Source organism: Pantherophis guttatus, chromosome 2 (genome assembly GCF_059756535.1).
Source record: "Pantherophis guttatus breed Tessera chromosome 2, ASM5975653v1, whole genome shotgun sequence".
NCBI classification, from domain to species: Eukaryota; Metazoa; Chordata; class Lepidosauria; order Squamata; family Colubridae; genus Pantherophis; species Pantherophis guttatus.
Genome location: NC_142064.1, coordinates 87,614,421 through 87,639,421, shown reverse-complemented (window position 1 = coordinate 87,639,421; position 25,001 = coordinate 87,614,421). Strand labels below are relative to the sequence as shown.

Genomic DNA, 25,001 nt, shown 5'->3' with positions numbered 1-25,001 from the left:
ACCTTTTTTGCAACACCAGTCTAGCACTCTCAAAATTTACACTAATGCATTGCTCTATCTCTCTGTGTCTGCTTCTCCCCTTGGCAACAATATGATTTCCTCTTCTGATGAGGGGGAAAAAAGAGAATGCTTCAGCCTCAAGCGTTAAGCAGGCATGATGTAATAATTTGGGAGCTTCCCGGATTGTGCAAAATCAAATATATTTTTAAAAACTACGAATCAGAATCATTCTGGGATAACTGCCTTCTGCAAGCTTATTTGAATGAAGAGAAAAGATGGCACATATAGCATTTTTCTAAAGCAAGAAAAAAGAAAAGATAAGATGATGTCATCACAGTTCTACTTTACTTCAAGCAAATGCATTTTCTAGCCCTATTGGGAAGTCCCTATTGGGAAGTCCCTATTGGGAAGTCCTTTAAAAGGCTGGGAAGTCCCTTCTTCTGCTTTCTGTCAGCTTCTGGGCCAAACTGGCCCAATATGAAGTAGTCCACATGCCTTAAAGTTGCCAAGGTTGAGATATCCTATTCTAAGCACAGTTTATCATGTGCTTACTGAGTAGCAACTGCATTTTGGACAAGTCATCACACTGAGGTGTCCCTTAATGATAATAGCTCCCACAAAGATTCCGCTACAATCTTGCCTATATGGTGTCTACCAGTTCTTGCTCAACATTTCAGCACAGGTGGTTCAACTATTTCTCCCATGGGGGGAGGATTTAAAGTGTGAAAGTCATGATCGAGCTGTTCATACGTTTCCCTTGCAAAGGAATAAAAATGATCATGCTTTTTTTAATCTTAACAAGATTTTGCATCCAGCACAAAACTCACTCAGCGTCACTTCTGGATTACATTTTGAATGCCAGCTACAACCCACATCTTACATTTTTTAATGATTTATCAAAAACTGCACTTTTCCAATTTGTTATTGGGTTCGTTAATGTAGGCATAACTTGGTAGCCAGTGCTCTGCAGTATTGTTTCTTTGTTTATAATTATTAGACATCCAACTCCACTGGACTCTGGACAATGTACAAACTAAAAAATAAAAGCAAAAGCAGCTAAAACATTAAATCAAATGGATACCCCAGACTAAAAATAACATTAGTAGTGGAAGCAAATATAGTTAGGATTTGAGTCTCAGCCTATGAAGGTATTTTTAGGAGTAAATAACTGAAAACAATGAAATCTATATCCAAGAAAATTCTTAGAATTACGGCAAAATCAAAATGAAACCTTTCCATCATGGCTAAATGAGTACTTTCCAATAGTTCTTAAGATAGCCTCAAATTATAACAGCATAACATTTGCTGTCCTACTGGCCATTTCTATTCTGCTGTTGACATAATGATGCCAAATATATTTGTACTTATTTACAGTGTAGAGGGCACATTAAAGTCAGGATTCGTGTATTCTCCGGCTTTGCTTCCCACCACCCTACCCCTTTCCCCCTAAATGACGCCAGCCAGCCAGCCAGAAACCTTCAATCATTAGATTGTAGAACTGAGGTTGGAAGAAGAATTTCAGCAGGAGCTCAAGTGGTATAAGCTGGTTTTGGGCTCTGTTTGGACAGAAGTTTATTACTATTCCAGAATAGCATTACTGGAATACTATACTAATATTAGGTGATTATCAAGAACCCTTTGAACACGCTGGCATAAAACACTTGTGCCAAACCAGAGCTGATAGTTTGTTCCTTTTGCACTTGGGTTTATCTTGGAAGAACACTAAATCAACATTCAAAAGCAGCCTGAATTAGAGTGGACAGACTTTGTGAGTTGTGCCATGAAGCAGCAGAGAGTGAATTTATGTCTCTCTTCCACTCAGGCCTGAGGAGAGGGGGGTGCAGCTGGTACATCATTCCAGGGCCCATGGAGCTTAAAAGGGGCCAATGAAGAGGAATTTTTTTTAAAAAAATTACAAAATCAAATTTTTAAAAAGAAAAACAATATTGGATATATACTATTGGATAGTCGCTCAGATTCGGATGGACCTGGACTCTGATTGGGCAATTCCAACGGAGATGACGGGGGCAGGTCTTAGTCCTATTGTGCGGGATGAATTTGAGCCAGTGACTCCTGAGGAAGTGGACAAGGCTGTAGGAGGGATGAGTTCCACCACTTGTTTGTTGGACCCGTGCCCCTCCTGGATGGTTTTGGCCAGCAGGGAGATAACATGAGGCTGACTTTTAGTTAACGCATCCTTGAGGGAAGGGTCCTTCCCACAACCATTAAAGGAAGCGGTTGTAAGGCCCCTCCTGAAGAAGCCTTCCCTGGATCCAGCAGGATTAAAGAACTTTTGTCCAGTCTCCAATCTACCCTTTGTGGTAAAGGTTGTAGAGAAAGTGGTAGCACTTCAGCTCCTGCAGTCATTGGATGAAACGGATTATCTAGACCCTTTTCAGTCTGGCTTCAGGCCTGGCTACAGCACAGAAACTGCTTTGGTCACGCTGATGCTCTGGTCTGATGATGGTCTGGCGAGCTTGAGATGGGGGTCATTCCTCTATCTTGGTGCTACTTGACCTCTCAGCAGCTTTCGATACCATTGACCACGGTATCTTTCTAGGACGACTAAGGGAGTTGGGAGTGGGAGGCACCTTGTTATGGTGGTTCTCCTCCTATCTCTCTGGTCAGTCATAGTGTTGGCAGGAGGACAGAGGTCGACCCCTAGGCCCCTCGTTTGCGGGGTGCCTCAGGGCTCGATCCTCTCTCCCCTCCTATTTAACATCTATATGAAACCGCTGGGTGAGATCATCCGACGATATGGGGTGGGGTATCAGCAATATGCTGATGATACCCAGCTGTATATCTCCACCCCACGTCAGTTCAGTGAAGCGGTGGATGTGATGTGCCAGTGCCTGGAGGCTGTGAGGGTCTGGATGGGAGTCAACAGGCTCAGACTTAACCCAGACAAGACCGAGTGGCTGTGGGTATTGCCTCCTAAAGACTATGTCGATTGTCCATCCCTAGTTCTGGGGGGGGAGAAATTGTCCCCCTCAGAACGGGTTCGCAATTTGGGTGTCCTCCTAGACTCACAGCTAAGATTAGAGCAACATCTAGCAGCTGTGGCTAGGGGGACCTTTGCACAGGTTCACCTGGTGCACCAATTGCGACCCTACTTGGATCGGGAGGCTCTCCTCATAGTCACTCATGCCCTTGTCACTTCATAGTTAGATTATTGCAACACACTCTACATGGGGCTACCCTTGAAGAGTGTTCGGAGGCTACAGTTGGTCCAGAATGCAGCTGCGTGAGCTATCATGGGTGCACCTGGATTCACCCACATTACACCAATTCTCTGCGAGCTGCACTGGCTCCCTATTGGTCTCCGGGCACCATTCAAGGTGTTGGTTATTATCTTTAAAGCCCTACATGGCTCAGGGCCAGGCTATCTTCGAGACCGCCTTCTACCGCATAGCTCCCAGCGACCGGTAAGATCCCACAAAGTTGGTCTCCTCCGGGTCCCGTCAGCTAAACAATGCCGGCTGCCGGGCCCGTGGGGGAGGGCCTTCTCTGTGGCTGCCCCAGCTCTCTGGAACCAGTTACCTCCTGCGGTCCGGACTATCCCCATCCTATTGGCCTTCCGGAAAGCGGTGAAGACCTGGCTTTTCCGGCAGTCCTGGGGCCGTTGATCTTGCTGTTCAATCTTGCGAGATCCGGCCATGGATGGTGTGCATGTGTTTTTAATGTTTTTAAAATGCTTTTATAATGTTTTTTTTAAAAAAAAAATTATGTCACTGTTTGTATTATTTCTGTTGTGAGCCGCCCAGAGTCCCTTGGGAATTGGGCGGCATAGAAATATGATTAATTAAATTAAATTCATACTCTATACTTTGTGTGTATAGCAAAACCACCTTGCAGCCTTGTTTGACATAACCTTTATTAATCTGAAACTCAGTGAACAATTATTTATGTAATTTATTGAATTTTAATTTCATTACTTATTTATTTCAGTTTGCAAGTTTAGTTTCATTTCATTTATGAATATATTTTATATTTCATTTCAGTTTATGAAATGAGGTGAGGGGGCCCAAATTAGTCTTGTTCCAGCACTTAATAATCCTCTCGGCGACCCTGCTTCCACTTCTCCTTGCAGTCCTCTCCAGCTGCCAGCAATGAGCAGCTGCTGTTGGGGCTGATCCCAGTCTCCACATTAGGAAACTGCTTGGAGACCGGACAGGTATAGGGAGAGAGCCTGATTTGAAGAAACAAATTCTTCCACTACTAAGAGTAAAATGCCCCTGGAAGACGGTGCCCATGAAACAGGGGGAGGGGGCATAGGCACACCAACTTAATAGAAGCCAATACTTCAAATCCTTAGGCAAACAACTGAGTGTGGCACTCACCAAGTGGTTTCTAAAGGGGATCATGTTTAATCCATGAGAAAACTGCCACATCTTGTCTGCTTAAGGCAGGAAATGTTACTTTAACATCAGAACCGCTAAGGATGACTTTAAGATGTGTGAAATACCACTTGAGAGTGAAAATAACGTCATGTGGACACAAGAGAAAAAAGATGCTGCTAGGCCATTGTGCTGTTTCAGATAGTGAGTTATTGTGAATTATTTACCTTAAGAATTAAGAGCTGCCTCCTTAAGAGATTGCATTGTGGGAGATGTAGAGAGAGATTGCATTATGGGAAATGTAGTCCATGACATGTGACCACATCTGTGTGTCTGATTGGCCACTGAGGCTCTCTGCCTGGGTGCAGAACAAAGACCCGGCCATTATGAACTACCACAGAAGAGAGAAACATGCTTTCTGAACAGGGGGACAGAACTACCATCATTTTACACTAGGAAATGGGACAGATTATGAAATAAGGATGAATCTCATCATGACTCACCATGACTCATCACGATTGTAAGTCTGTAATTCTTGAGGATACCCTAATAAACGATCTGTATGAAAACCTGTTTGCTAGAGTTTATCTGCCTGTTCCCAGTGGAGCCAGATGCCTGGGGAACAGAACAGCCATGTTAATGCTGGGTTAGGTACAAATACAGGTCATCCTGTCCTTGTACAGGATGACTTGAACCTGGAATTACAGCCATAAGTCATGCTGGTCATTAAGTGGGTCATCACATGGCCAACCCGATTTTATGACATTTTCTGAGGCAGTTGTTAAACATATGCAGAAGCAAATGCCGCTTTCCAGGAAAAAGACGTAAATTATGGTCACGTGACTGTGGGATGCTGCAAATGGCCATAAATGTGGGGCGGTTGCTGAGTGCCAAAAATGCGATGGGGGAGGGCCTGGCTATTGAGACTTCAAAACCAGGCCATAAGTATATTTAGGTTGAGTTTGAATGGTCCCTAAGCCATTGGTTGTTAGTTGAGGACTTTCCTGCAAGGAAATACCTTCAGTTACAGATAATGAGATTGGCACATGAACAAATACCAATTATTCTGACCCATCTCCTGCAACAGCTTTCAAGAGCTTTCCAATAATTCTTTGATCTCATCCATCTACCTTGTTTACTCTGCTACTTCTCTGGACATTGCAAAACATGCTATTTTTTCTACTCTATTTTCAAGTCTAATCACATGCCCAAAGACCATGAATTTTTGCTTGTTGATCATTGCCTCAGAAGAACAGTCAGCCTTTGTTTAATCCAGAACTGATGGGTTCCTCTTGCAGTACCATCGTATTTTAACAACCATCTCCAAATACATCATTCTTTTTTTATTCTCTCTCAGTATCCAACTTTACCACTCATACATTATCACTGGAAAGATCATTGCTTTAATTTGCCTTTAATATGTCTATTTCCTTAAGAACATGTCTATGTTTCTCATTGTTCTTTTCCTAAGATTAATTACCGTATTTTTCTGTGTATAAGACACACTTCCCCCCCCCCACAAAAAAGTGGGTGGAAATGTCTGTGTGTCTTATACAGCGAATGTTGCCGAAGCCCCACCCAACCACCAGTCCCCACCCTTCGACCTCTGCCTCCCAGCAATTTACCTCCTTGCAGCAAACAGCAAACAGCCTGGTCAGCCTCGTTTAGTACAAGCAGCTGATTGGCGGTTGGATCAGCCTCCCAGAATACCGCCTATCACCTGCAGGGATCACCACCACCCATCGCTGCTTCCGCCTCCACGTGCACCATTTTCAGCCTCTGTGTGTCCTGTTTTTGGCCCATTCCAGGCAGCAGGGATAGGCGGCAACAGCGATTCCCGCCTCCTGGAACCGCTGATAAGCAGTATTAAAATAAATGAATAGGCAATTATAATCATTGTTTGGTAAAGAACCTAGGCTTTATAGCTCTGTGAGAGCGGCTAACAGAAAATTTAGCTTTAATATAGCTAAAACTCCCTTGATTATATAACATCGCTTTAAGACATCATATTAAAATTCTCCACAACAGATTTAATATTTTTGGCAGGTGGGTCCAGAAATATTGCTAATGAAAATACAAATGATTGTTTGAATTTAGCACCTCAGAACACATGCATGACATTTTCACAATGGGAAATATATTTATATATATATACATATTTCATTATTTTCCATGTCAGTTTTTAAACTGGAGTAGAAATGGTTGATTATGACAAGCACTCATCCTGTATTACATATGCTGAAGGGATAGTGCTTTGCAGTTTATCCATTTAAAGGAGGAATCCAGCTTTTTCCAATAATTGTTTGAAGGGCTTGGAATATACTGTTGATGTCTTCCCTTACTTCTCTTTTGCTGTTCCTCCAGGACAGTAGGAACAGATATGGATCTAATAGGCCAGAGGTCTTCAAACTTGGCAGCTTTATTCTGGGAGTTGAAGTCCACAAGTCTTAAAGCTGCCAAGTTTGGGGACCCCTATAATAGGCAAAGAAAAGGATGCAGCAAAGAGTAGCATCAACAAAATCTTATTTCTGTTTTCATATACTTGTGTTATTTTTCTGTTAATGTTCAGTTTCAATTATATTTTTATGAGCCTAAGCACTGTACCTACAATCTACATCTGTGGGCGAAACTTAACAGTACTGGCAGCTTTCGTTGTCCATTTGTAATCAAAATTTCTCTCCCAGCCCCTACTCTACTTAAAGAAAAATAGCAAGAATTGGAAATGACACTGAATTAAAAATGATCAGTGAGGAAAGGATTACACATCCCACTTTCTCTACTTCCATCACTGCATTTCCATGTGTCCTCAGACAAATGTGTTTCTGTTTTCAATGGAGTGTGTAAACACCAGGAAATTGAGCACAGCTGAGTAGCATCCCATGAAATGAAGCAAACGTATTCTTAAGTCTATTTTTTAAAAGAAGCATCTGTGTGAAATGCATGCATTATATTTCGAACTCATTGTGTACCCTTTTCCCTGCGGATTGAATCCTTATTGCTATGTCTGGTTTGAAGTACGATTGGTATATTGCAATTCTAGGCTGATATTGTGACCTCAGCAAGTGGCTGCTTAGACTATCAAGGAATTCCAGGGCTACAGTATATACACACAAGTCTGGAAAGTCAAAACCATCTTTCATTTGACTGCCAAGAAAACTGTTGCTGTGTCATTAGGAGTTGAGCACAACATTAAGGAGATTTTTTTTAAAAGCTAGACATGACAAAAGAATCATGAGCTGTGCCAGCACTCAACACATTTCATGACTGTGGTCTACCGAAGGTGCCTTCTGTCCTAATTTCAAACATTCACTCTAAACAGCCACCCACTTAATTGTGCCGAGAAGGGCTTCCCCACGGTTATGTACAAAAACAAGCTTCATAATTGCCACTCTGTTTCACTGCAGATGCAGAATTCCTCTACTCAAAGGGCTGCCTTCTGTTTTACATTCCTGGCGTATGCCAAAGGCACATGGTGCAGATTCCATGAAATTTATTTCTACATGCTGCTCCTCTTTACGCTAGTTATGGTACACATAACAAACAAAAACGCTCAGTGTTTAAAGCCCAACAGATCTTTTCCTCCCCCATCCCCATCATAGAGGTAAGAATCTATGAGTGATAGTAAATTATAGATAGTATACTGTATATTCCTGCCCACCTAGCAGTTAAAAGCATGCAAATGTGATAAATAAATAGGTACCACTTCAGTGGGAAGGTAACATTGTACTAGGCCACACAACCACGGAAGTGTCTTCAGACAATGCTGACTCCCTCGGCTAAGAAACAGAGATGAGCAGCACCCCCTAGAGCAGTGTTGGTGAACCTTTTTGGCACTGAGTGCTGAAACAGGAGGATGCATGCATGCGGGGAGTGCCGGAAACCAGAAGAGCAGCTCCCCGACGCGCGTGGGCGGAAGCATCAGAAACCAGAAGAGCGGCTCCCTGGTGCGCATGCGGTTTCCCCTGGTCTTCCAGTTTCTGGCGCGCATGCATGCACGAAGACCAGCTGGCTGGCGTGCATGCACATTCCGGAAACCGGAAAAGCAATGGGCAACAGCTGAGAGAGTTACAAATCATACTATTCATTATATTTGCAGAAAGTAAAATTCTGAATTAACCCACAAACTGGTAAGACTCAATCTTTATCCAAATCTTTACAAAACACAGGATGGAAAAAAAAGGAGTAGGAGATGACCCTGAGGGAGGCTGAGCTCATGGGAGAGGTCAAACACATTATCAGTCATGAGTCCTTCATGCCCACAATGGATCTAAGTCCAGTCTACCTTGAATTCCTTTCTATTCTTAACTCCCGCTAATTTCTCATGACTGTTAGTAGTTCAGATCCTTGTAGAGAGCTTAATGTTACAATAAATCTTAATACACATTTGAATTGCCTGGATCTCCTGATTTTCCTGGTACTTAACAGCCAATGCCAGAAAGGGCGAAAGGGAAAAAGCTCAAGACTTTGATACCCACTCACCCTTCAGGCCTCTAGGAAAGTATGAATGAAGGATCCAAGGCTTGAAAAGAAAATATTGTAAACTAAACAGCTAGGTTGGAAGAAATTGGAAATCAAAATATAGTTATCACCCTTTTTTTAATGAACCTTTCAATACAGAATTCCAGTGAAAAGAGTTTCAGTTAATTCCAAGTGATGGAATGTTCTAAGAAATTAGGAAACAAATTTATGTTATAAAGTCATTCCTTTTTTTAAAAAAAATCTAACGAGATGGGCAGTATATAAATTTAATTAATAAATTTTAAAAATTTATTAATTAAATTTATATACTGCCCATCTCGTTATTAAACTAACTTGAGATAGTTAATTCTTGGAATAAGTACCGGTTTCATAGATATATATCTTTCTTTTCATATAACAGTGCTCTACATCAGATGTCATTTCTAGAATCTGGTTGCCATGAAAATTAATCCTTCTTACATGCTTTGTTAGTTTGCTCTATCAAAATGTATGTATGCTATAAATTTCATCAGATGTATAAATATTATCCGAAGAAACATCTAAACATCCTTAATGGCAGTGCTGGAGGAACAGTAAAATAAGAAAACGAAAAAAAAATGTAGAAAGGGCAGCTAACACTAATGAGCAAAATAGGTGATACTTGTTAAACTATGTCATGGGCATTTTAGTTTTAATCAGTAGATTAACACACATGATATGATAAATATATTCAATCTGTGTTTTATCCTTGCAAAAGTGTTACACAGTTCAGATTCTTCACAATAAAATTGGTCTGGCTGGAATGAGGAGATTTCTTAGAGGGACCACATTCTGGCTCTGTTCCCTCCACATAATTAGCCTGGTTACCAGGTGATCTAGTAACCTAGTCAGATCTCTTGGTCAATGATTTTAGTAGCCTCTACAAGAGTGGATGGGACTTGTGACCTTAACCAATATTATAAAGGTTCAGGGGTTTCAGAACACTGGTAGGGAATTTTGTACTGGAGGTTGTAATAGCTTTTCCTGCAGTAGTGGGTTGCACTTACCTTCACTACCGGTTCGGAACCGGGACTGCATGTGTGCGCAGAACCTTCTGCACATGCGCAGAGCATCTGTGATAATGTCCGGGCGAATGGGCGGAGCCTCCTGCTGCTGCTACTACCAGTTCGCCCAAACCGGGGTAAACTGGTAGAAACCCACCACTGTTTTCCTGCTGCTCTATAACTCTATAACTCTTTTTCTTGGAGAACCGATTCGGGAAGGGCCTTGAATGTAAAAAACCCAGAACTGTTTAGGGTAAAACTGTCCCTTCTTAATCTCCCAGATAATTGGGAATAGCTATTTCCTTATTCACAGTGACCCTGTTGTGTTCTCTCAAATAAACCTACATAATTGTCGGGATAAAATGGTGATCAGAGAAAACTCTTTATTGAGTAAATGTGGGAGTGAAATATAATAAAAAGGTAACGTATTGTAGTTATCCAGAATATCTGCAAACCAGAATAGATTAATCCAAAGGAATTGCTGTATATCAGTTCAAATGCAGGTTTTGTTTACATTTTGAGTTGAAATATAGATTACGGTGTACTTAGAATAAACTTATTTTACTGATTTTCTTGTTAATATTCTTATTTCCAAAGTAATAAGAACTGGTATCCATAACTGGTATCAATGATTCCTTTCCTTTCTCCCTTTTTTCTTTCCTTTCCTTCCTATTTTGGGAGGAAAATCTGGAAAAGAAAAACTTGCTCTTCCTGGTACGAAATACTCCCGGTCCAGATTAGGACACCTTTAGTTGAAAGTGAATTAAAATGAGAGAATTGCATCGTAACCTAATCAATAATCCTCTATTTCTTCAATTGCCAATAATTATATTGATAATTTGATAGTAAAGAAAACAACGGGATACATTTGCATATATAGATAACATCTTGCAACTAAGCCAAATGTATGCCTTCTTGACTGGACATATCTTTCCAGATGAATAAATTTTTCTGTAATATATTTTCCAGATTAGAACAAGAAATAGGAAAGCTTGAATGTGAAGAATCCCAAATATCTGCCAAAGAACAGATCATCTTAGAAAAACTAAAGGAGACAGAAAAATCTTTTGAGGACTTACAAAAGGTAAGATGAAAAACAAAATCCAAACAACTTGCTCTTAAGAGAAAACTTTTCTTTCCAACTACATACAAATAGAGATAGGTATAATGGAGAAACTCCACATAAGAATGGGGTCAGACTAAGATCAGATAAGTCAATAGAAAAGTAAGCTTTATTTGTTTATTAAATTTGATTCCTGCCTTTAACACTAATTCATAGCTGTATAGAGTAGCCAGATATTTAAGTTAACCATGAGAAGGTTTTGCCTTCAATATATGGGATGCATTGAAATGATAACAATGTCATTACAACACAAAATGAGATTTAGTGGCTGGATACTTACTCAAAAGCAAGTCTTACAGTGGCCAATGCAGTTAAATACCTTCCCACATGCAAGTATCTACAGCAACCTCCCTAATTTCAAATCCATTCCTACTATTGCTACATTAACTGGGAAGATGGGCCCTGCATTTGAAATATATCTAGGGCAGGGATGTCAAACTCACATCGTCACGGCAGCATCATGTAATGTATCGGGACTTTTTTCCCCTTCGCTAAAACAGGAGTGGGCATGGCCAGTGCGTGACACATCCGGCCTGTGACCCGGGAGTTTAACAGTCCTGATCTAGGGGGTGCCAGTTTAAGGGATGTTGGCTTATTGGTCCTGCAGGTTAAGAGTGATGAAAAAAATAAATCACTACGTAAGTGGAAGTAGAATGGCTTATATATTTAAATATTACAGAATGCTATCTAGTTCAACATGAAAAATTAAGATTAAATATTCTAAAGTCCTTGTTTGGTATTAAAATTGTTTACAGAGATTATTATTATAATCCAGAACCACCAAATGGAGATTTATTCTGCAAAAATCCTTATGTGTAACTACCAAGATACTTCAGAGATTCCAAGTGGCCCCATGTATAAAATTATTCATGATACCATCATTGAGTTATGCATTCACTGAAGAGTTTGTTTTTCCAAATTAGCTGTTGGAATGCTGAACATATTTAGGCAAAAGAAGAAATTGAAATTTGAACTTTTGCAGCTAGCAATAAAGAAATTCATCATATCCTAGAACGCTGTTAAATCAAGTGTTCGCTTTCAATAATTCTTGCTGCTTTGTGAAACTTCTTCCTTTTTCCAAGTCAGATAAAGTCATGGGACATTACCTACATCAAATTCAAATTGATTCAATCAATTTTTATTTATTCTGGTCCTCAACCAGAATGTCTCCCAGAATGGCTCACTTTTCAGTTAGAAACTACAAAAGTAAAATCTTATAATTTTAAAAGGCACCACTGAAGAAAGAAAATCAATAGAGAGAGGACAAAACAAAATTTATGCACCAGCTTCTTCTATCACTAAATTCTTACAATATCTGGTTAGATAGAAATTGTTCAGGAACAATGGAGTCAAAAGAAACTTTTCTCTCAGCAACGTCAGTGAAATGACCCTGCTTCCTATCCCTGCTCTGACAGAATGAAGCTACACTTCATTTAGTACTTAATTAAGATACTTAAAATGCAATTTACAGTGCGCTGTGTTGGGGGAGGTCATTTTAGGCAGATTTGAAAGCAATGAACTTGATCTGAATTCAGCACAGGTTCTGTAGTTCCCATAGTAATAATCCACAAATTACATTGATTTCACAGCAGGATCCACATGCATGGCTCTATTCTGGAAGAAAGTTGAAATATTCATCCTGCCCAACAGGAGCATAAATCGTTCTTTCTCTCAAAGAAACGTCCATTTTAAAATTAAGGCCATGTAAGACAATGCTGTTGGGATGCTGACCATATTTAGGCAAAAGAAGAAAACAGAATTGGGCTAAATGGATAGCATAAAGGTTAATTAATTAATTAATTATTACAAAGAACATTTATGAATTCTAAAGAAGCGTTGGCACCTAGACAAGCTTTCATTGCCAGAATTAAAGAAGAAGAGCATGTAAATTAAATTACAAAATGAATATAACATACATCTGGTTCTGATTACATATTCAGCTTGCAAATTCCTTTCCACTGCACACAACACATGTTTCAAGCAGTAGAAGAGAATATTTGTAGCTCAGGATTGAACTGTGGCGTCCTTAGTGCTCTCTGAGCTTGGTTGTTTTCTTGTAGACATTCCATTACCTGATTAAGTAACATCATCAGTGCACCGTCAGTCGGGTAATGAAATGTCTGCAAGAAAACAACCAAGCTCCCAAAGCACCAAGGACTCCATATGCTTCAACCTGGCATGTGCATGCTATTTATCAGGAGGTTGCCATTTCTATTTCTGAGAACTATGGACTCCTCAGCAGCCTTACAACAGCTTCTTTCTGATATATCTGATAAACAGCAGTGGTGGGAGTCAGCCAGTTTGCACCACTTCAGGTTGTTAACTTTCTGAGCAGTTTGGCAAACTGGTTGTTGGAAGAAATCATTAGGGCAGAGAACCAGTGGTGAAATCTAAAATTTGTTACTACCGGTTCTGTGGGCGTGGCTTGATGGGGGGGGGGGTAATGTGACTGGGTGGGTGTGGCCAATTTTTTAAAAAAAATTTAAAACCATTTTTTGTACAACCTCTTCGGCAAAGAGGTTGTAAAAAAATGCTTTCAAAAGGCTCTGACGATCCCAGCTGAGTTGCCTGATCGGCAGAGACTTTTTCTTTTAAATTCCTCTGACGATCAGGCAACTCAGCCTGGATCGTCAGAGGCATTTAAAAGAAAAAAAGGAGTTTTTTTCTTTTAAAAGCCTTTGACAATCCCAGCTGAGCCACGCGATCATCAGAGGCTTTTTTTTTTTTTTTACTTTTAAAAGCATTTTTTTGGCCGAAGAGGTTGTAGAAAAAATGCTTTTAAAAGTTAAAAAAAGCCTCTGATGATTGTGTAGCTCAACTAGGCATGGGGGGGGTGCAGGGATTTTTGCTACCGGTTCTCCGAACCACCCGCCTCCATCGCTACCGGATCGGGCGATCCGGTCCAAACCGGGAGCATTTCACCCCTGCAGAGGACCGATTGTTTTTTTGTTTTGTTTTGTTTTTTTTATTGAAAAGTTTTATAAAAAATACAAACAATTTTCTCCCCCCACCCTTTCCCCTTCCCCACATAATAGAAATTGTACATTTTCTTATACATAAGAAATCCTACATATACATGTTTCCCTTAAAGAAAGCATTAAAATAAGACATTTTAATTACATTCGGAGTTGCTCTTCTCTCCTAGCGCACTTGGGGGGCTCTACCTCCGCCTGTCGACTCTTCTCTCTCCCCTTTGCCCGGGGAGAGGGTTCCAAGCCTCCAGACAGCTGTTTTTCGGCTGTTCTGGGGCTTTTACGGAACTGGGGATCGGGCGCTCATAAAAGAGCGTCTTCAAAGCTTGCGGAGCCAACCGGAAGTCCCAGAGAACCGATTGTTAAATTACTTGAATCCCACCACTGATAAACAGTGATGCTTGGTTATTTGAAAGCATATCTGGTTCACCTTGCAGAATTCCGCCTATATTGCTGACTGTAGAGACAAGAAAGACGTTATAATTGGGGAACAGGTCCTCTTGTGTATATGTCCATCTATGCTGGATGAGGAAAAAAGAAGAGTCTGTTTCTCACAGCCAAGCCTGGAAAGAAACCGAGCTAGCAGTCATGATACAAGATTAGCCCAAGCCAACACGGACAATGGATAATGGAAAATATAATCCAAAATAATTGTAGAATGGATATTAGCCTATTTTAATATGTGCTTTGCTTCCTAGAAGCACTGTTTCCTTCCATCCTAAATGGAGAGGGATAGAAGGCTTTATTTTCTTACTCAGTGGGAATGGGACATCTCACAGCATTGGGGAAATGAATGGGTCATGTACTTGCAAGTAAGAACAGGAACAAAGTATTGAATAAAAACGTCAATGGAAGAATTGAGCATGAATATAGTTGAGCAAGAGAAAATGTATGCATGAATTATATTCAAATGTAAGCCTAATCCCCACCTGTGATCAGCTCCAAATGCCCTCCCCTTAAGAGTGGCATTCTGCCTATTCCTAATTTTTAGGTCTACTGTAAATAATATTAATATGCTATGTGCCAAGCACTTTGAACACTAATATTATATAAAACTAATTGATTCCAATGCTTTTGTTATTTCAGAGTTTCTCACACCAAGATGGAGGTAAGTGGTTTGGTTTACTTTTTATACTTGATTTTTTTCTTTTCTTTTATGTACATCTTTTTTTTATGTATATCTTTTCTTTTATGTACATCTTTTTTTTATGTATATCTTTTCTTTTATGTACATCGAGCGCGTATGCACTAAGACAAATTCCTTGTGAGTCCAATCACACTTGGCCAATAAAGAATTCTATTCTATTCTATTCTATTCTATTCTATTCTATTCTATTCTATTCTATTCTATTCTATTCTATTCTATTCTATTCTATTCTATTCTTCCATTCCATTCCATTCCATTCCATTCCATTCCATTGATATCTGTAACTATATGAGCATTTTATTTACTACTATACTACTTTTTAACACATACAATACATACTGTACATATATAAATACACACACACACACACACACACACACACACACACACATATATATATATACATACATACATACACATATACATACATATTGATCCCTTTCAGATGTATTGGGCTTCAGCCTTCAGAACTCCAGGCCAGCATGGAATTGATATTGTAACTTGTAAGACTCCAGAATTCTGAACTTACAAAGACGCCATGGTGCTCTATAACACATTTCTGCTGAGGTGCAAGTTAGGCTGTTAGTCATTAAAAACAGCATGAGTTTCATCTCTTGAAAGGAGGATAAGAAGCTATCTGTACATTTCCAAATGGGTAAATCACAACCGAGTTCTAAAACTAGAGGAGGCTTGTTTAAAATAGCAAAGAACGAACTGCTTGCCAAAAAATGAGAGACATCATCACTCAACACATTGCTGTTATCAATTACTATTCAATAATGTGCTACGCCCAGACATGTACCCTGAATTATGTCAGCTTTTATGGGAACAGTTTATTGGTTATACCATAATATATAAACCCTTTTTAATTTGCATATTGAAACAGCAATAATAATGATATAACAACAATACAGCCTAGGTGCAATTGAATCTTACAAATCATAGAGTTGCTTGAATATCCTTTTAATGATACTAGCATAAATTGAATTGCCCAGAGGTCATCTTGCATATAGGTAGTCCTTGACCTATGACCACAACTGAGTCCAAAATTTCTGTTGCTAAGCAAGACAGTTGTTAAGTGAGTTTTGCCCCATTTTACGACCTTGTCACAATTATTAAGTGAATCATTGCAGTTGTTAAGTTAGTAACACAGTTGTTAAGTAAATCTGGCTTTCCCAATGACTTTGCTTGTTAGAAGTTTGCAAAAGGTGATCACATGTCCCAGGGACACTGCAGCTGTCATAAATATGAACCAATTGCCAAGCATCCAAATTTTGATCACCTGACCGTGGGGATCCTGCAAAATGTTCATAAGTCACTTTTTCAGCATCACTGTAAATTTGAACAATTACTGAACAAACTGTTGTAAATTGAGGACTACCTGTATATTGTTTTAAGAAAGAAAATTAATAACACAATAAATAGGCTCCTCCCCTAGAACTTCAGCACATTATCTATTCTGCCTGCCAGTTATTAATGAATTGTTTCTTCTATAACTCCTTTAAGGCAATTTAAAAATAATATCCCAAATTTAAAGATTCGCAAAAGACTCTCATGCAGACACCCCAGCATTTTTACAAGGAGGTTTGTCTGCTACACCAGAGTAAAATCAGTAGTCTCTGTTATCATTATTTACATATATTACATTCAGAGTTATGCCCTGCAGCAAACTTGCAAAATGAAAGTAGGAAAGAGCATCATTTGTATGGAAAGAGGAGCAATAAAATGAGAACTAGTCTAAACCGGAGATGTAGCAAAAGGCCATGGAGTCTTAGGATCAAGTTAATCATCTCCACCTGCGCTATCGGTGGCATGCCTGTTTGTTGTGGAGATTCTGGAAATTGTTGTTTTAACCATTCAGTCATGTCCAACTTTATATGCTTTTTTAATGTGTTTGCTTTTTTGGATACATCATCCTTTAATAAATTTGTCTGGAATGTATTTGTTATAATCAGCTGAAATTGCCCTCTTCTATTTATAGCTGGTGGCATAGCATTTAATTTTTTTTCTTTAAAACTCAATTAATTCCATCAGAAAAAAATGAAGACCTTTTAAAGTGGCCATACAGACATCTTATTTAGATATTGGGATGAATTGAATTGTACATGGTGTATAGAGTGTATATGGTGACAGTTCAGAATCTAAAAATCAGTGAAGAAAAAAGGGAATGCAACCATTTTGATATAGCCATGATTTTAAAGGGAATTACTCAACTATGTGTGCTGCAGATAAAAAATCATGGATTCCTTGGTCAGATGGGAAGAGTCCCCTTTTAAAATCAGCATCCCCACTATCACATTCTTTAAAACAGCATGGAGCTGCTATCAAGCTTAGCGCCCGTTATGAGCAAAATTGTGAAGGACTAGCCCTCCTCCCCAATTGCCCCTTCCATCACCCCATATAGCTGAGGATTTATGTGAAAAACCAAGGCAGTTTTTCAGCAGCCCTATTTTTGCAGGGCCACTTGAGGGCTTATCTGTATCAGCAGCAGAAATAGAAGACTAATCTTGTGTTGACCTTTTCTTCTCTGTTCAAATGACATGGTTAACTAAAGCATTCAGTTTAAGGTTAAAATTGTTATTGACTAGGTTATATGATTTACTAGTCTTCCCCTCATGACCCAGTAATATGTGTTGGGCTGAGCTGATGGGGTCATTTAGATGATCTTTGCTGGCTACTGCCCCATCTCTACACCCAATTCAAAATGCTTAATCTCAAATGTAAACACCTTTAATCTTCCTACTGCCAAATGATGCCAGCTAACCATTAAGAGCAGCCTTAAAAATCCTGCTCTGCCTTAGCAATATATAAAGATAAGAAAATGACAAGTTTCACCTTTTCTATAGTGCCATTCTATCTTTGAAACTGATTACCCATATAGCAGAAGCAAGAAAACTCTGACAAACAAGCTAGATTCAAACTGCACAGACTTCTTATTCTGACGCAAGCACAAAAAGATGTACCAAAAACTTTCTAGTTACAAACATCTGTTTGCTTCTAAACATAACATTCAACTATGGTTATCTTAACTTGCAAATGTACTAACAGTCTCTGTTCAGAAATGTTCAAATTATATTATTTACTATATTTATTTATAATGTTGCTCAATATTTAACCTGTATGATAGTTCACACCTTTATTAATCCACACCTTGAATATAATACCACGTTTCCCCAAAAATAAGACCTTGTCTTATATTTTTTTGAACCCTGAAATAAGTGCTTGGCCTTATTTTCGGGGAGATCTTATTATTTTGGGGCGCATGGAGCAAGATGGGGCTCCTCTTGCCATCTTATCTGATTTCCAGCTCTGTGTTTAAATATTTTTGGGGAGGGATTATTTTGGGGGGAAGGCTTATTTTAGCGCATGCGCTTAAAAGCCCGATTGGGCTTATTATCAGGGGATGTCTTATTTTCAAGGAAACAGGATAAATAAACATTAGCTTTTATGCCCTTGGAAAGAAAACACCCCATAAGAACCCCCTCCCATTGTAGCATTTACTTGAGCAAATATATTGTACAGAGCACCTTGCTGTTTTTCCATGTTTTACAAGGCAAATTACTGTTTGATCTATTTCATTTTCAGAGGTCATTGACTTGCTGACATGTGGAACCTCCTGACATGGTTTCACACCCATATCACTAAAAAAGTCTTAGTCATCAGGTCTTTCTCTCTCCCGCCTCAGCTAGACTATTGAATGGCAATCAAAGCACACTGATTCTGCATTTTGCTGCTTTAATTCAGTTATCTGGCACAAAGCTTCTGATGTCTATTGTTTGGGATAATAAGTAGAGACACTGCTGCCTAAGCAATGAAGCCTCTGGGGTCTTATTTAACTGTATTTCCCATTCTTTGATAACTAGATGCAGTAAATTACATTTACTCCCAGATCCCTGAACTCCCAACTCTCTATTCACAAGCAACAGAGGCTGTTCCTGGGAAAGACAGAACAAGCAGGGTAACTGGTAAGTCTCAATAGAATTTGGTTTATTCTTTCAACAAGTCTGATCTTTTAAAAAAGGAAAAGAAAAAGCATATTGAGTTATCTGGAACTAACAACCAGCTGTATTTTATAGAATAGGGAAATAACAGCTAGCTAATGATTTGGCAGACACCACACCTAAACTTAAAGAGGCTTGTTGCATTTGTTCATAGATTGAATGAGCTATTACAGAATTGTTTTGATTTGTTTTTCACAGTTGTTAATAGGCAGACAATAGAAAACCTAATATTGTGGTTTATCTGTTTAAAGATAAAAGCAGTAAGAGTATTTATGTTCACAAATAAAGTTTTTGTCAAAAATTAATTCTAACTTTAAAGCAAATTAACATACTTAATCATGTTAACTGTTGCCCTAATTTACTAATGACTTCAATTTTATTTCTCACTCATTTGCTCAGAATTAAATTTAAATTCAGTGGCACTTATTCTCATATATCAGTCTACATTTCATTGGTTTCAATTATTTTTAATTATTTGTTGTAAAAAGCAGCATTTGCATTAAGTATTTCTCCACTTATAAACACTTAGATGGGGGGGGACATTCTTTAAATTTGATGAAGTCATTTGAAATTGTTATTTATACATTCTCCATTTAGTGACCCCAGAAGCTGTTATTTAATTCTTTCCTCATTGGAAATACATTTGAGATAGAGGGCCCAAATATATTTGTCTTAAGAGTGATTGCATATTTGAAAGTGTTGAAAATTAAAAGTGAACCAACCTCTCTACTAACAAATAGAATTGAGGAAGGGTCCCATTCTCATGAAGCCTAAGTAGAATACTATTTAGTTACATAAGTTAATAAACACAACTGTGGGTTGACAACCATATAAGCAAATCCAAACATTTTCTGAACCATACACTACTTGAATGAGCCCAGATTCACAAAGATTGTGGCTTTCAAATGCACCTGTCAGTTTAGCAAATCAGGTATGAATATATGATTACATATGTTTTTCAATATGAGAAGCACAGTGTTTACAAATATGTAACTGTTCAACCCACCCACCCACCCAAAAAAAAATCCCATAAGGCTTTATTGGTATTCCATTATATATATTTATTTTTAGAGAGATTCTTATAATTAATCCTCATAGGATGAAATATGGACTAAGGGACTTCAATGCTATTGTTTCTATGGGGCCACCTTCAAGGAATGTCTCAATTGTGTGCTTGTGCAATGAACTGTTATTTTTCTTTTCCGCCTGTATATTGTGCCTGGATCCCATCTTATTTTTTGTTTGTTGTGGTTTGTCATATATTATGTTTGTTCTTCCCACTGTCAGTTGGAATCAGGCAGTGCCCCAATTTACATACATAAATATATGGTATCCCATTAAGCCAAGATGCTAAGTACCAAAAGTACTATTTACTCTCTTCATTCCCAGTATTAAAAGTATAATAGTAACACAGAAAATAACATTTATCTTCTCTTTTATGCCACTCAAAAATTTGAGTGCTAAAGATGGCATAATTCTCCTTCACAGAACTCAAGAGGAGAGCCAAGTACTCAGATAAAAAGGCAATCCAAAATGGCTTCCTGCTTACTTTACCCCACAGGAATATTTCATTATGTACTACCATTCCAAAAATTATACAAAGGAAAATAAGTCCTATTTTCCTCACATTATCCCCAAAGCTTAGATATAAGTGTGCCCAGCAAACTTCAGATAGACGAGATCTCTATATAAAACTGCTACTGTTGAAGGATCCTTGGTTCTCTCTGAACTTGATTGTTTTCTTGAAGACATTTCATTACCCAAATTAGATAACATTATCAGTGCCATCTGCCAGAAAACCACCAAGCTCAGACAGCACCACGGACCCTTCATGTCAACCCTGAGCTACAAATATTCACCTTTATTGGTACTATTCTTTGTGTTCGCTTTAGCTTAAAAAGACCCTGCAAACGTATAGGCCAGCGATGGCGAACCTTTTTGGCACTGAGTGCCCAAACCAGGACACATGCATGTGGGTGCACGCGCCGGAGTGCCGGAAACCCGAAGACAAGCTGGTCTTTGGGTTTCCGGCGCTCTGGCGCGTGCGAAGACTAACACATGTGCCAGAAATCAGAAGAGCAGCTGGCGACTGTGTGCGTGCCCACAGAGAGGGCTCTGCGTGCCACCTCTGGCATGCGTACTATAGGTTTGCCATCATGGGTATAGGCCCTTATTAGAGTTTTTCCCTACGAATATATGCTTGCTTGTTTGGCTATATAGTTCGTCTGTGAGTGAGTGAGTGAGTGAACAATACTCATCTTTGTGATATATAGATGACAGGCCTAAGAATATGTAGCATGAATTAAGCCCTATTGAACTCAGTGGGTTTCCTGAGTTGAACATACATGCATTACAATAATAGGATAACAACATTAGTATTTGGAATATGATTGTTGTGTATAAAATATGTAAATATTTAAAATAAATAAAACATTCAAATGGTCAAGTGACTCAGAGTACATTATATCAACAAAATCCACATAATGAAGCTCTGGTCCCCACAATGCAAAGTCTGTTTTTTTTATAATCAGCTGTTGAAAACAAGCAACAGTGGACATCTGCCTTTGTCATTAGATTTAGAGTTGTTTATGCTGATTGGCAGGTTGCAATCCACCAAGACATCTGGAAGTACAAAGTTATATACATCTGCATTAGAATTTTGGTGTGATATAGCAAAACAATTTACAGAGGCAGGCAGACCACTTTCTACACAGATCAGGAAAGCGACAAAACATCAGTAGATTATTTGGGAGCCGGGAGGGGAACATTTGGTTGATATCTGTAATATCTCTGTAAACCTCCTTCCAGTTGCTTCTGTTACCTTTATCAAGGTCTTCGTTTTTTTCCCCAATACATTACTTAAGCATTAATACTATTATATTATACTAATAATACTATTAATTAATAGTATTTTCTGATTAAGAGTTCAGTTGAAAATTTGAGACCAATTAATAGCTTTTAAAAGACAGCAGTTTGAGGGATTACCATCAACTGACTGTTGATATCCCTGTATTACATGGAAAATGTATTGACTAAAAACTTGCATGAAATGTTACATGCATGGGCCAAAATCTGAAAAATTACAAGATTTTGCCTATAAATGAGAAATTTATAGATAAGATTGATTGTGGTGTTAATTTTAAACTGTTCCCTTCCACATTCCTCCCAGTAAAGTTTCTATATACTTTGGGATAAGTATTGCCATCATTTGATGCACATGGTAATAAGAAGTAACTTGCACGTGTGAATGACCCATCACAAATGGAGGTAGTCCTTTACTTACAACCACAATTGAGCCCAAAGTTTCTCTTGCTATCCGAGACAGTTGCTAAGTGAAATTTTTCCCATTTTACTACCTTTCTTGCCACATTTGTTAACTGAACCACTGCAGTTGTAAAATTAGTAACACGGTTGCTAAATGAATCTGGCTTCCCCATTGACTTTGCTTGTCAGAAGGTCGCAAAAGGTTATCACATGATCCTGGGACACTGCAACCGTCATAAATATGAATCAGTTGCCATGAATTTTGATCATGTAACCCTGGATATGCTGCAATGTCTGTCAGCATGAAAAATGGTCATGTCACTTTTTTCATTGATGGTCTAATTTCAAAAAGTCACTAAATGAACTGTTGTAAGTTGAGGACTATCTGTATATCATCACAGAGAAGGACAACAGAATAACAATACTTTCCAAGAGTTTTTGAAGGCTTTTTTCTAGTTACTACATGCGTTATGATCGCATCTACTGTATTGCAGAGCTTTATGTAGTCATTCAGTGAGAAATTAAATGGCGTGTGCATCTATGAAGCAGACCACACTGAGATGAGAAAGTAGAAGATTATGGCCTATATATTGATCAATAGCACTAAAAGCCTTAATTAAAACTCTACTATTCCTGGATTTTCCATTTCTGCTTTTTCTGTTTCCTCTAAGCATTGATGTTGCTTTTAAAGCTAGGTGAATTGGAGTAAATGTGAAACCCAAGATGCTTTAATAAAATAAAATAAAAAAAATTAGATGATAAAGAAGTTCCCTCCCTTCTGGGGAGGCCTGGGGTGGGAAAAGTAACCAAAACTTAAGTGGAAGTATTTCTAAGGGGAACAATAGAAGCCCCAGGGAGTCAATATAGGTACTCTGCTCAGTTTTGCTAAATTGCACAAAAATAAACAATTCAGGAAGGTTTGCATTATTTTCTGTACTTGCATCTCTTGTTTGTTTGTTTGTTTGTTTGTTTGTTTCTACTGGTGATGGGATAAGAACCTATAAATAACACTGAAGCTTTCACCACTGAAAAGTTCACTTGAACTGCTCTTCTTGCTTCTGAGAGTGTGCTAGGGTACAATAATCCCTCACTTTCAAGCATATCTTTGCTACCAAGAAGACTAAACAATTGCTTTGTTAATTACAGCCCTATTTCTTGGAAAACTGACTTCTTTAATTCCACATTCTGTCGCATTTCTATAGACTTGCAGAATCAATGCCTATGCTCAACTTTAATAATGATGCATTATTATTAATAATGATGAATTATCAGGGTATTTATATTTTCTGTCCCTTCCTCTTGGTGATGCTGTATATTGTGGATGTAACATACACCTTCTAAGTTGTGCAGAAACTCCCCCGAAGTAGAAATTCAAGTGATTTTTTTTTTTACTGTGCTTCACTAATTGGCCAGTATAAGAGGAATTCTCCAGGTTGTTAAATATCCCCATGTAACATTTAGTGTTATATGTCCTATTTCCCTGGTGTGGGCAATCAGAATTTGGACAATGACCATATTTACTATGTGAACTAATTCAATAACGTAGGCATTATGGTAGACCTGCTTGTTTGTCACCCCCCTATTACAGAAAATATTAGAAAGTTATCCATTCACTAGAAAAGGTCTGTCTAGTACTAGTTGCATCAACCTTTGTTAAGATAACAACTGCTTGACTTCACAGTTTGCATCTCTAACATAGGCTGCTTGGCATTTTAGGTCACAGCTTCTTTGGGTATATAGTTGTCTGCTTGTCTGTTTGGCAATTAACCATTCACATGCTTCTTGCTGTTGTAACAAACACTTCCTCTCTTGTTTCCATTCAAGCTTTGTACAGCATGGAAATTAATGTGGAGAAAGACAAACAAACTGGAGAGACCAAGATTCTCTCTACGTCCCCCATTGGCCCCGAGGCTGCCCGTCAGAGAGGAATCAAAGTCTATGATGATGGTACCAAAGTAGTCTATGAGATGCATTCTGGAGGCACGGTGGTAGAAAACGGAGTACATAAATTAAGCTCAAAGGACGTAGATGAACTTATTCAGAAAGCAGGGCAATCAAGCATAAAAGGAGGGGCTATATCAATAGTGGATGGAAACCTCAGCCACATGAAGGAACAAATTCTTTTTAAGGAAGCAAAACTAGAGATGGTGCACAAATCCGGCAAAAGACTTTCCGGGAACCCTCCACACCAAGCAAAACTTTCTGGGGATGAAATCCCAGAAGCCAGTTCAGATCACCCAGTAACAATGATATTTATGGGTTATCAAAATATTGATGATGAAGATGAGACCAAAAAGGTATTGGGCTATGATGAGACAATCAAGGCCGAACTGGTCCTTATTGACGAAGATGATGAAAAATCATTACGTGAGAAGACAGTGACTGATGTGTCGACCATGGATGGAAATGCTGCTGAGTTAGTTTCTGGGAGGCCCTTGTCAGACACAACAGAGCCCTCGTCACCAGAGGGAAAAGAAGAAAGTTTACCAATGGAAAAAGTCCCAGGTACAGAAAAGAAAAAGCGCTGTCAGTGCTGTATTGTCATGTGACCATCTTCCTTCCTTCCTCTTCCTCCTCCTTCTTCCGAGCAGCTCGTGCTCCATCACTCCCTTAGACCTCACTGTATTTTTCTAACTGCAGTACTGTGAACTGGAAG

General features: G+C 38.9%; 1 protein-coding gene across 5 annotated transcripts in view; it reads left to right on the top strand.

The window, feature by feature from the left end:
• Positions 1-25,001, top strand: part of PALM2AKAP2 (PALM2 and AKAP2 fusion) — a 249,192-nt gene that overhangs the window by 109,038 nt on the left and 115,153 nt on the right. For 3 of the 5 annotated variants that reach the window (XM_034410613.3, XM_034410612.3, XM_034410611.3), the window contains exons 4-7: positions 10,808-10,922; positions 15,020-15,041; positions 18,944-19,045; positions 24,170-24,850. In XM_034410613.3, the coding sequence (XP_034266504.2) occupies positions 10,808-10,922; positions 15,020-15,041; positions 18,944-19,045; positions 24,170-24,850 (920 nt within the window). The remainder of the gene's footprint in view (positions 1-10,807; positions 10,923-15,019; positions 15,042-18,943; positions 19,046-24,169; positions 24,851-25,001) is intronic. The other 2 variants (XM_087886347.1, XM_087886346.1) reach the window with 1 other exon arrangement.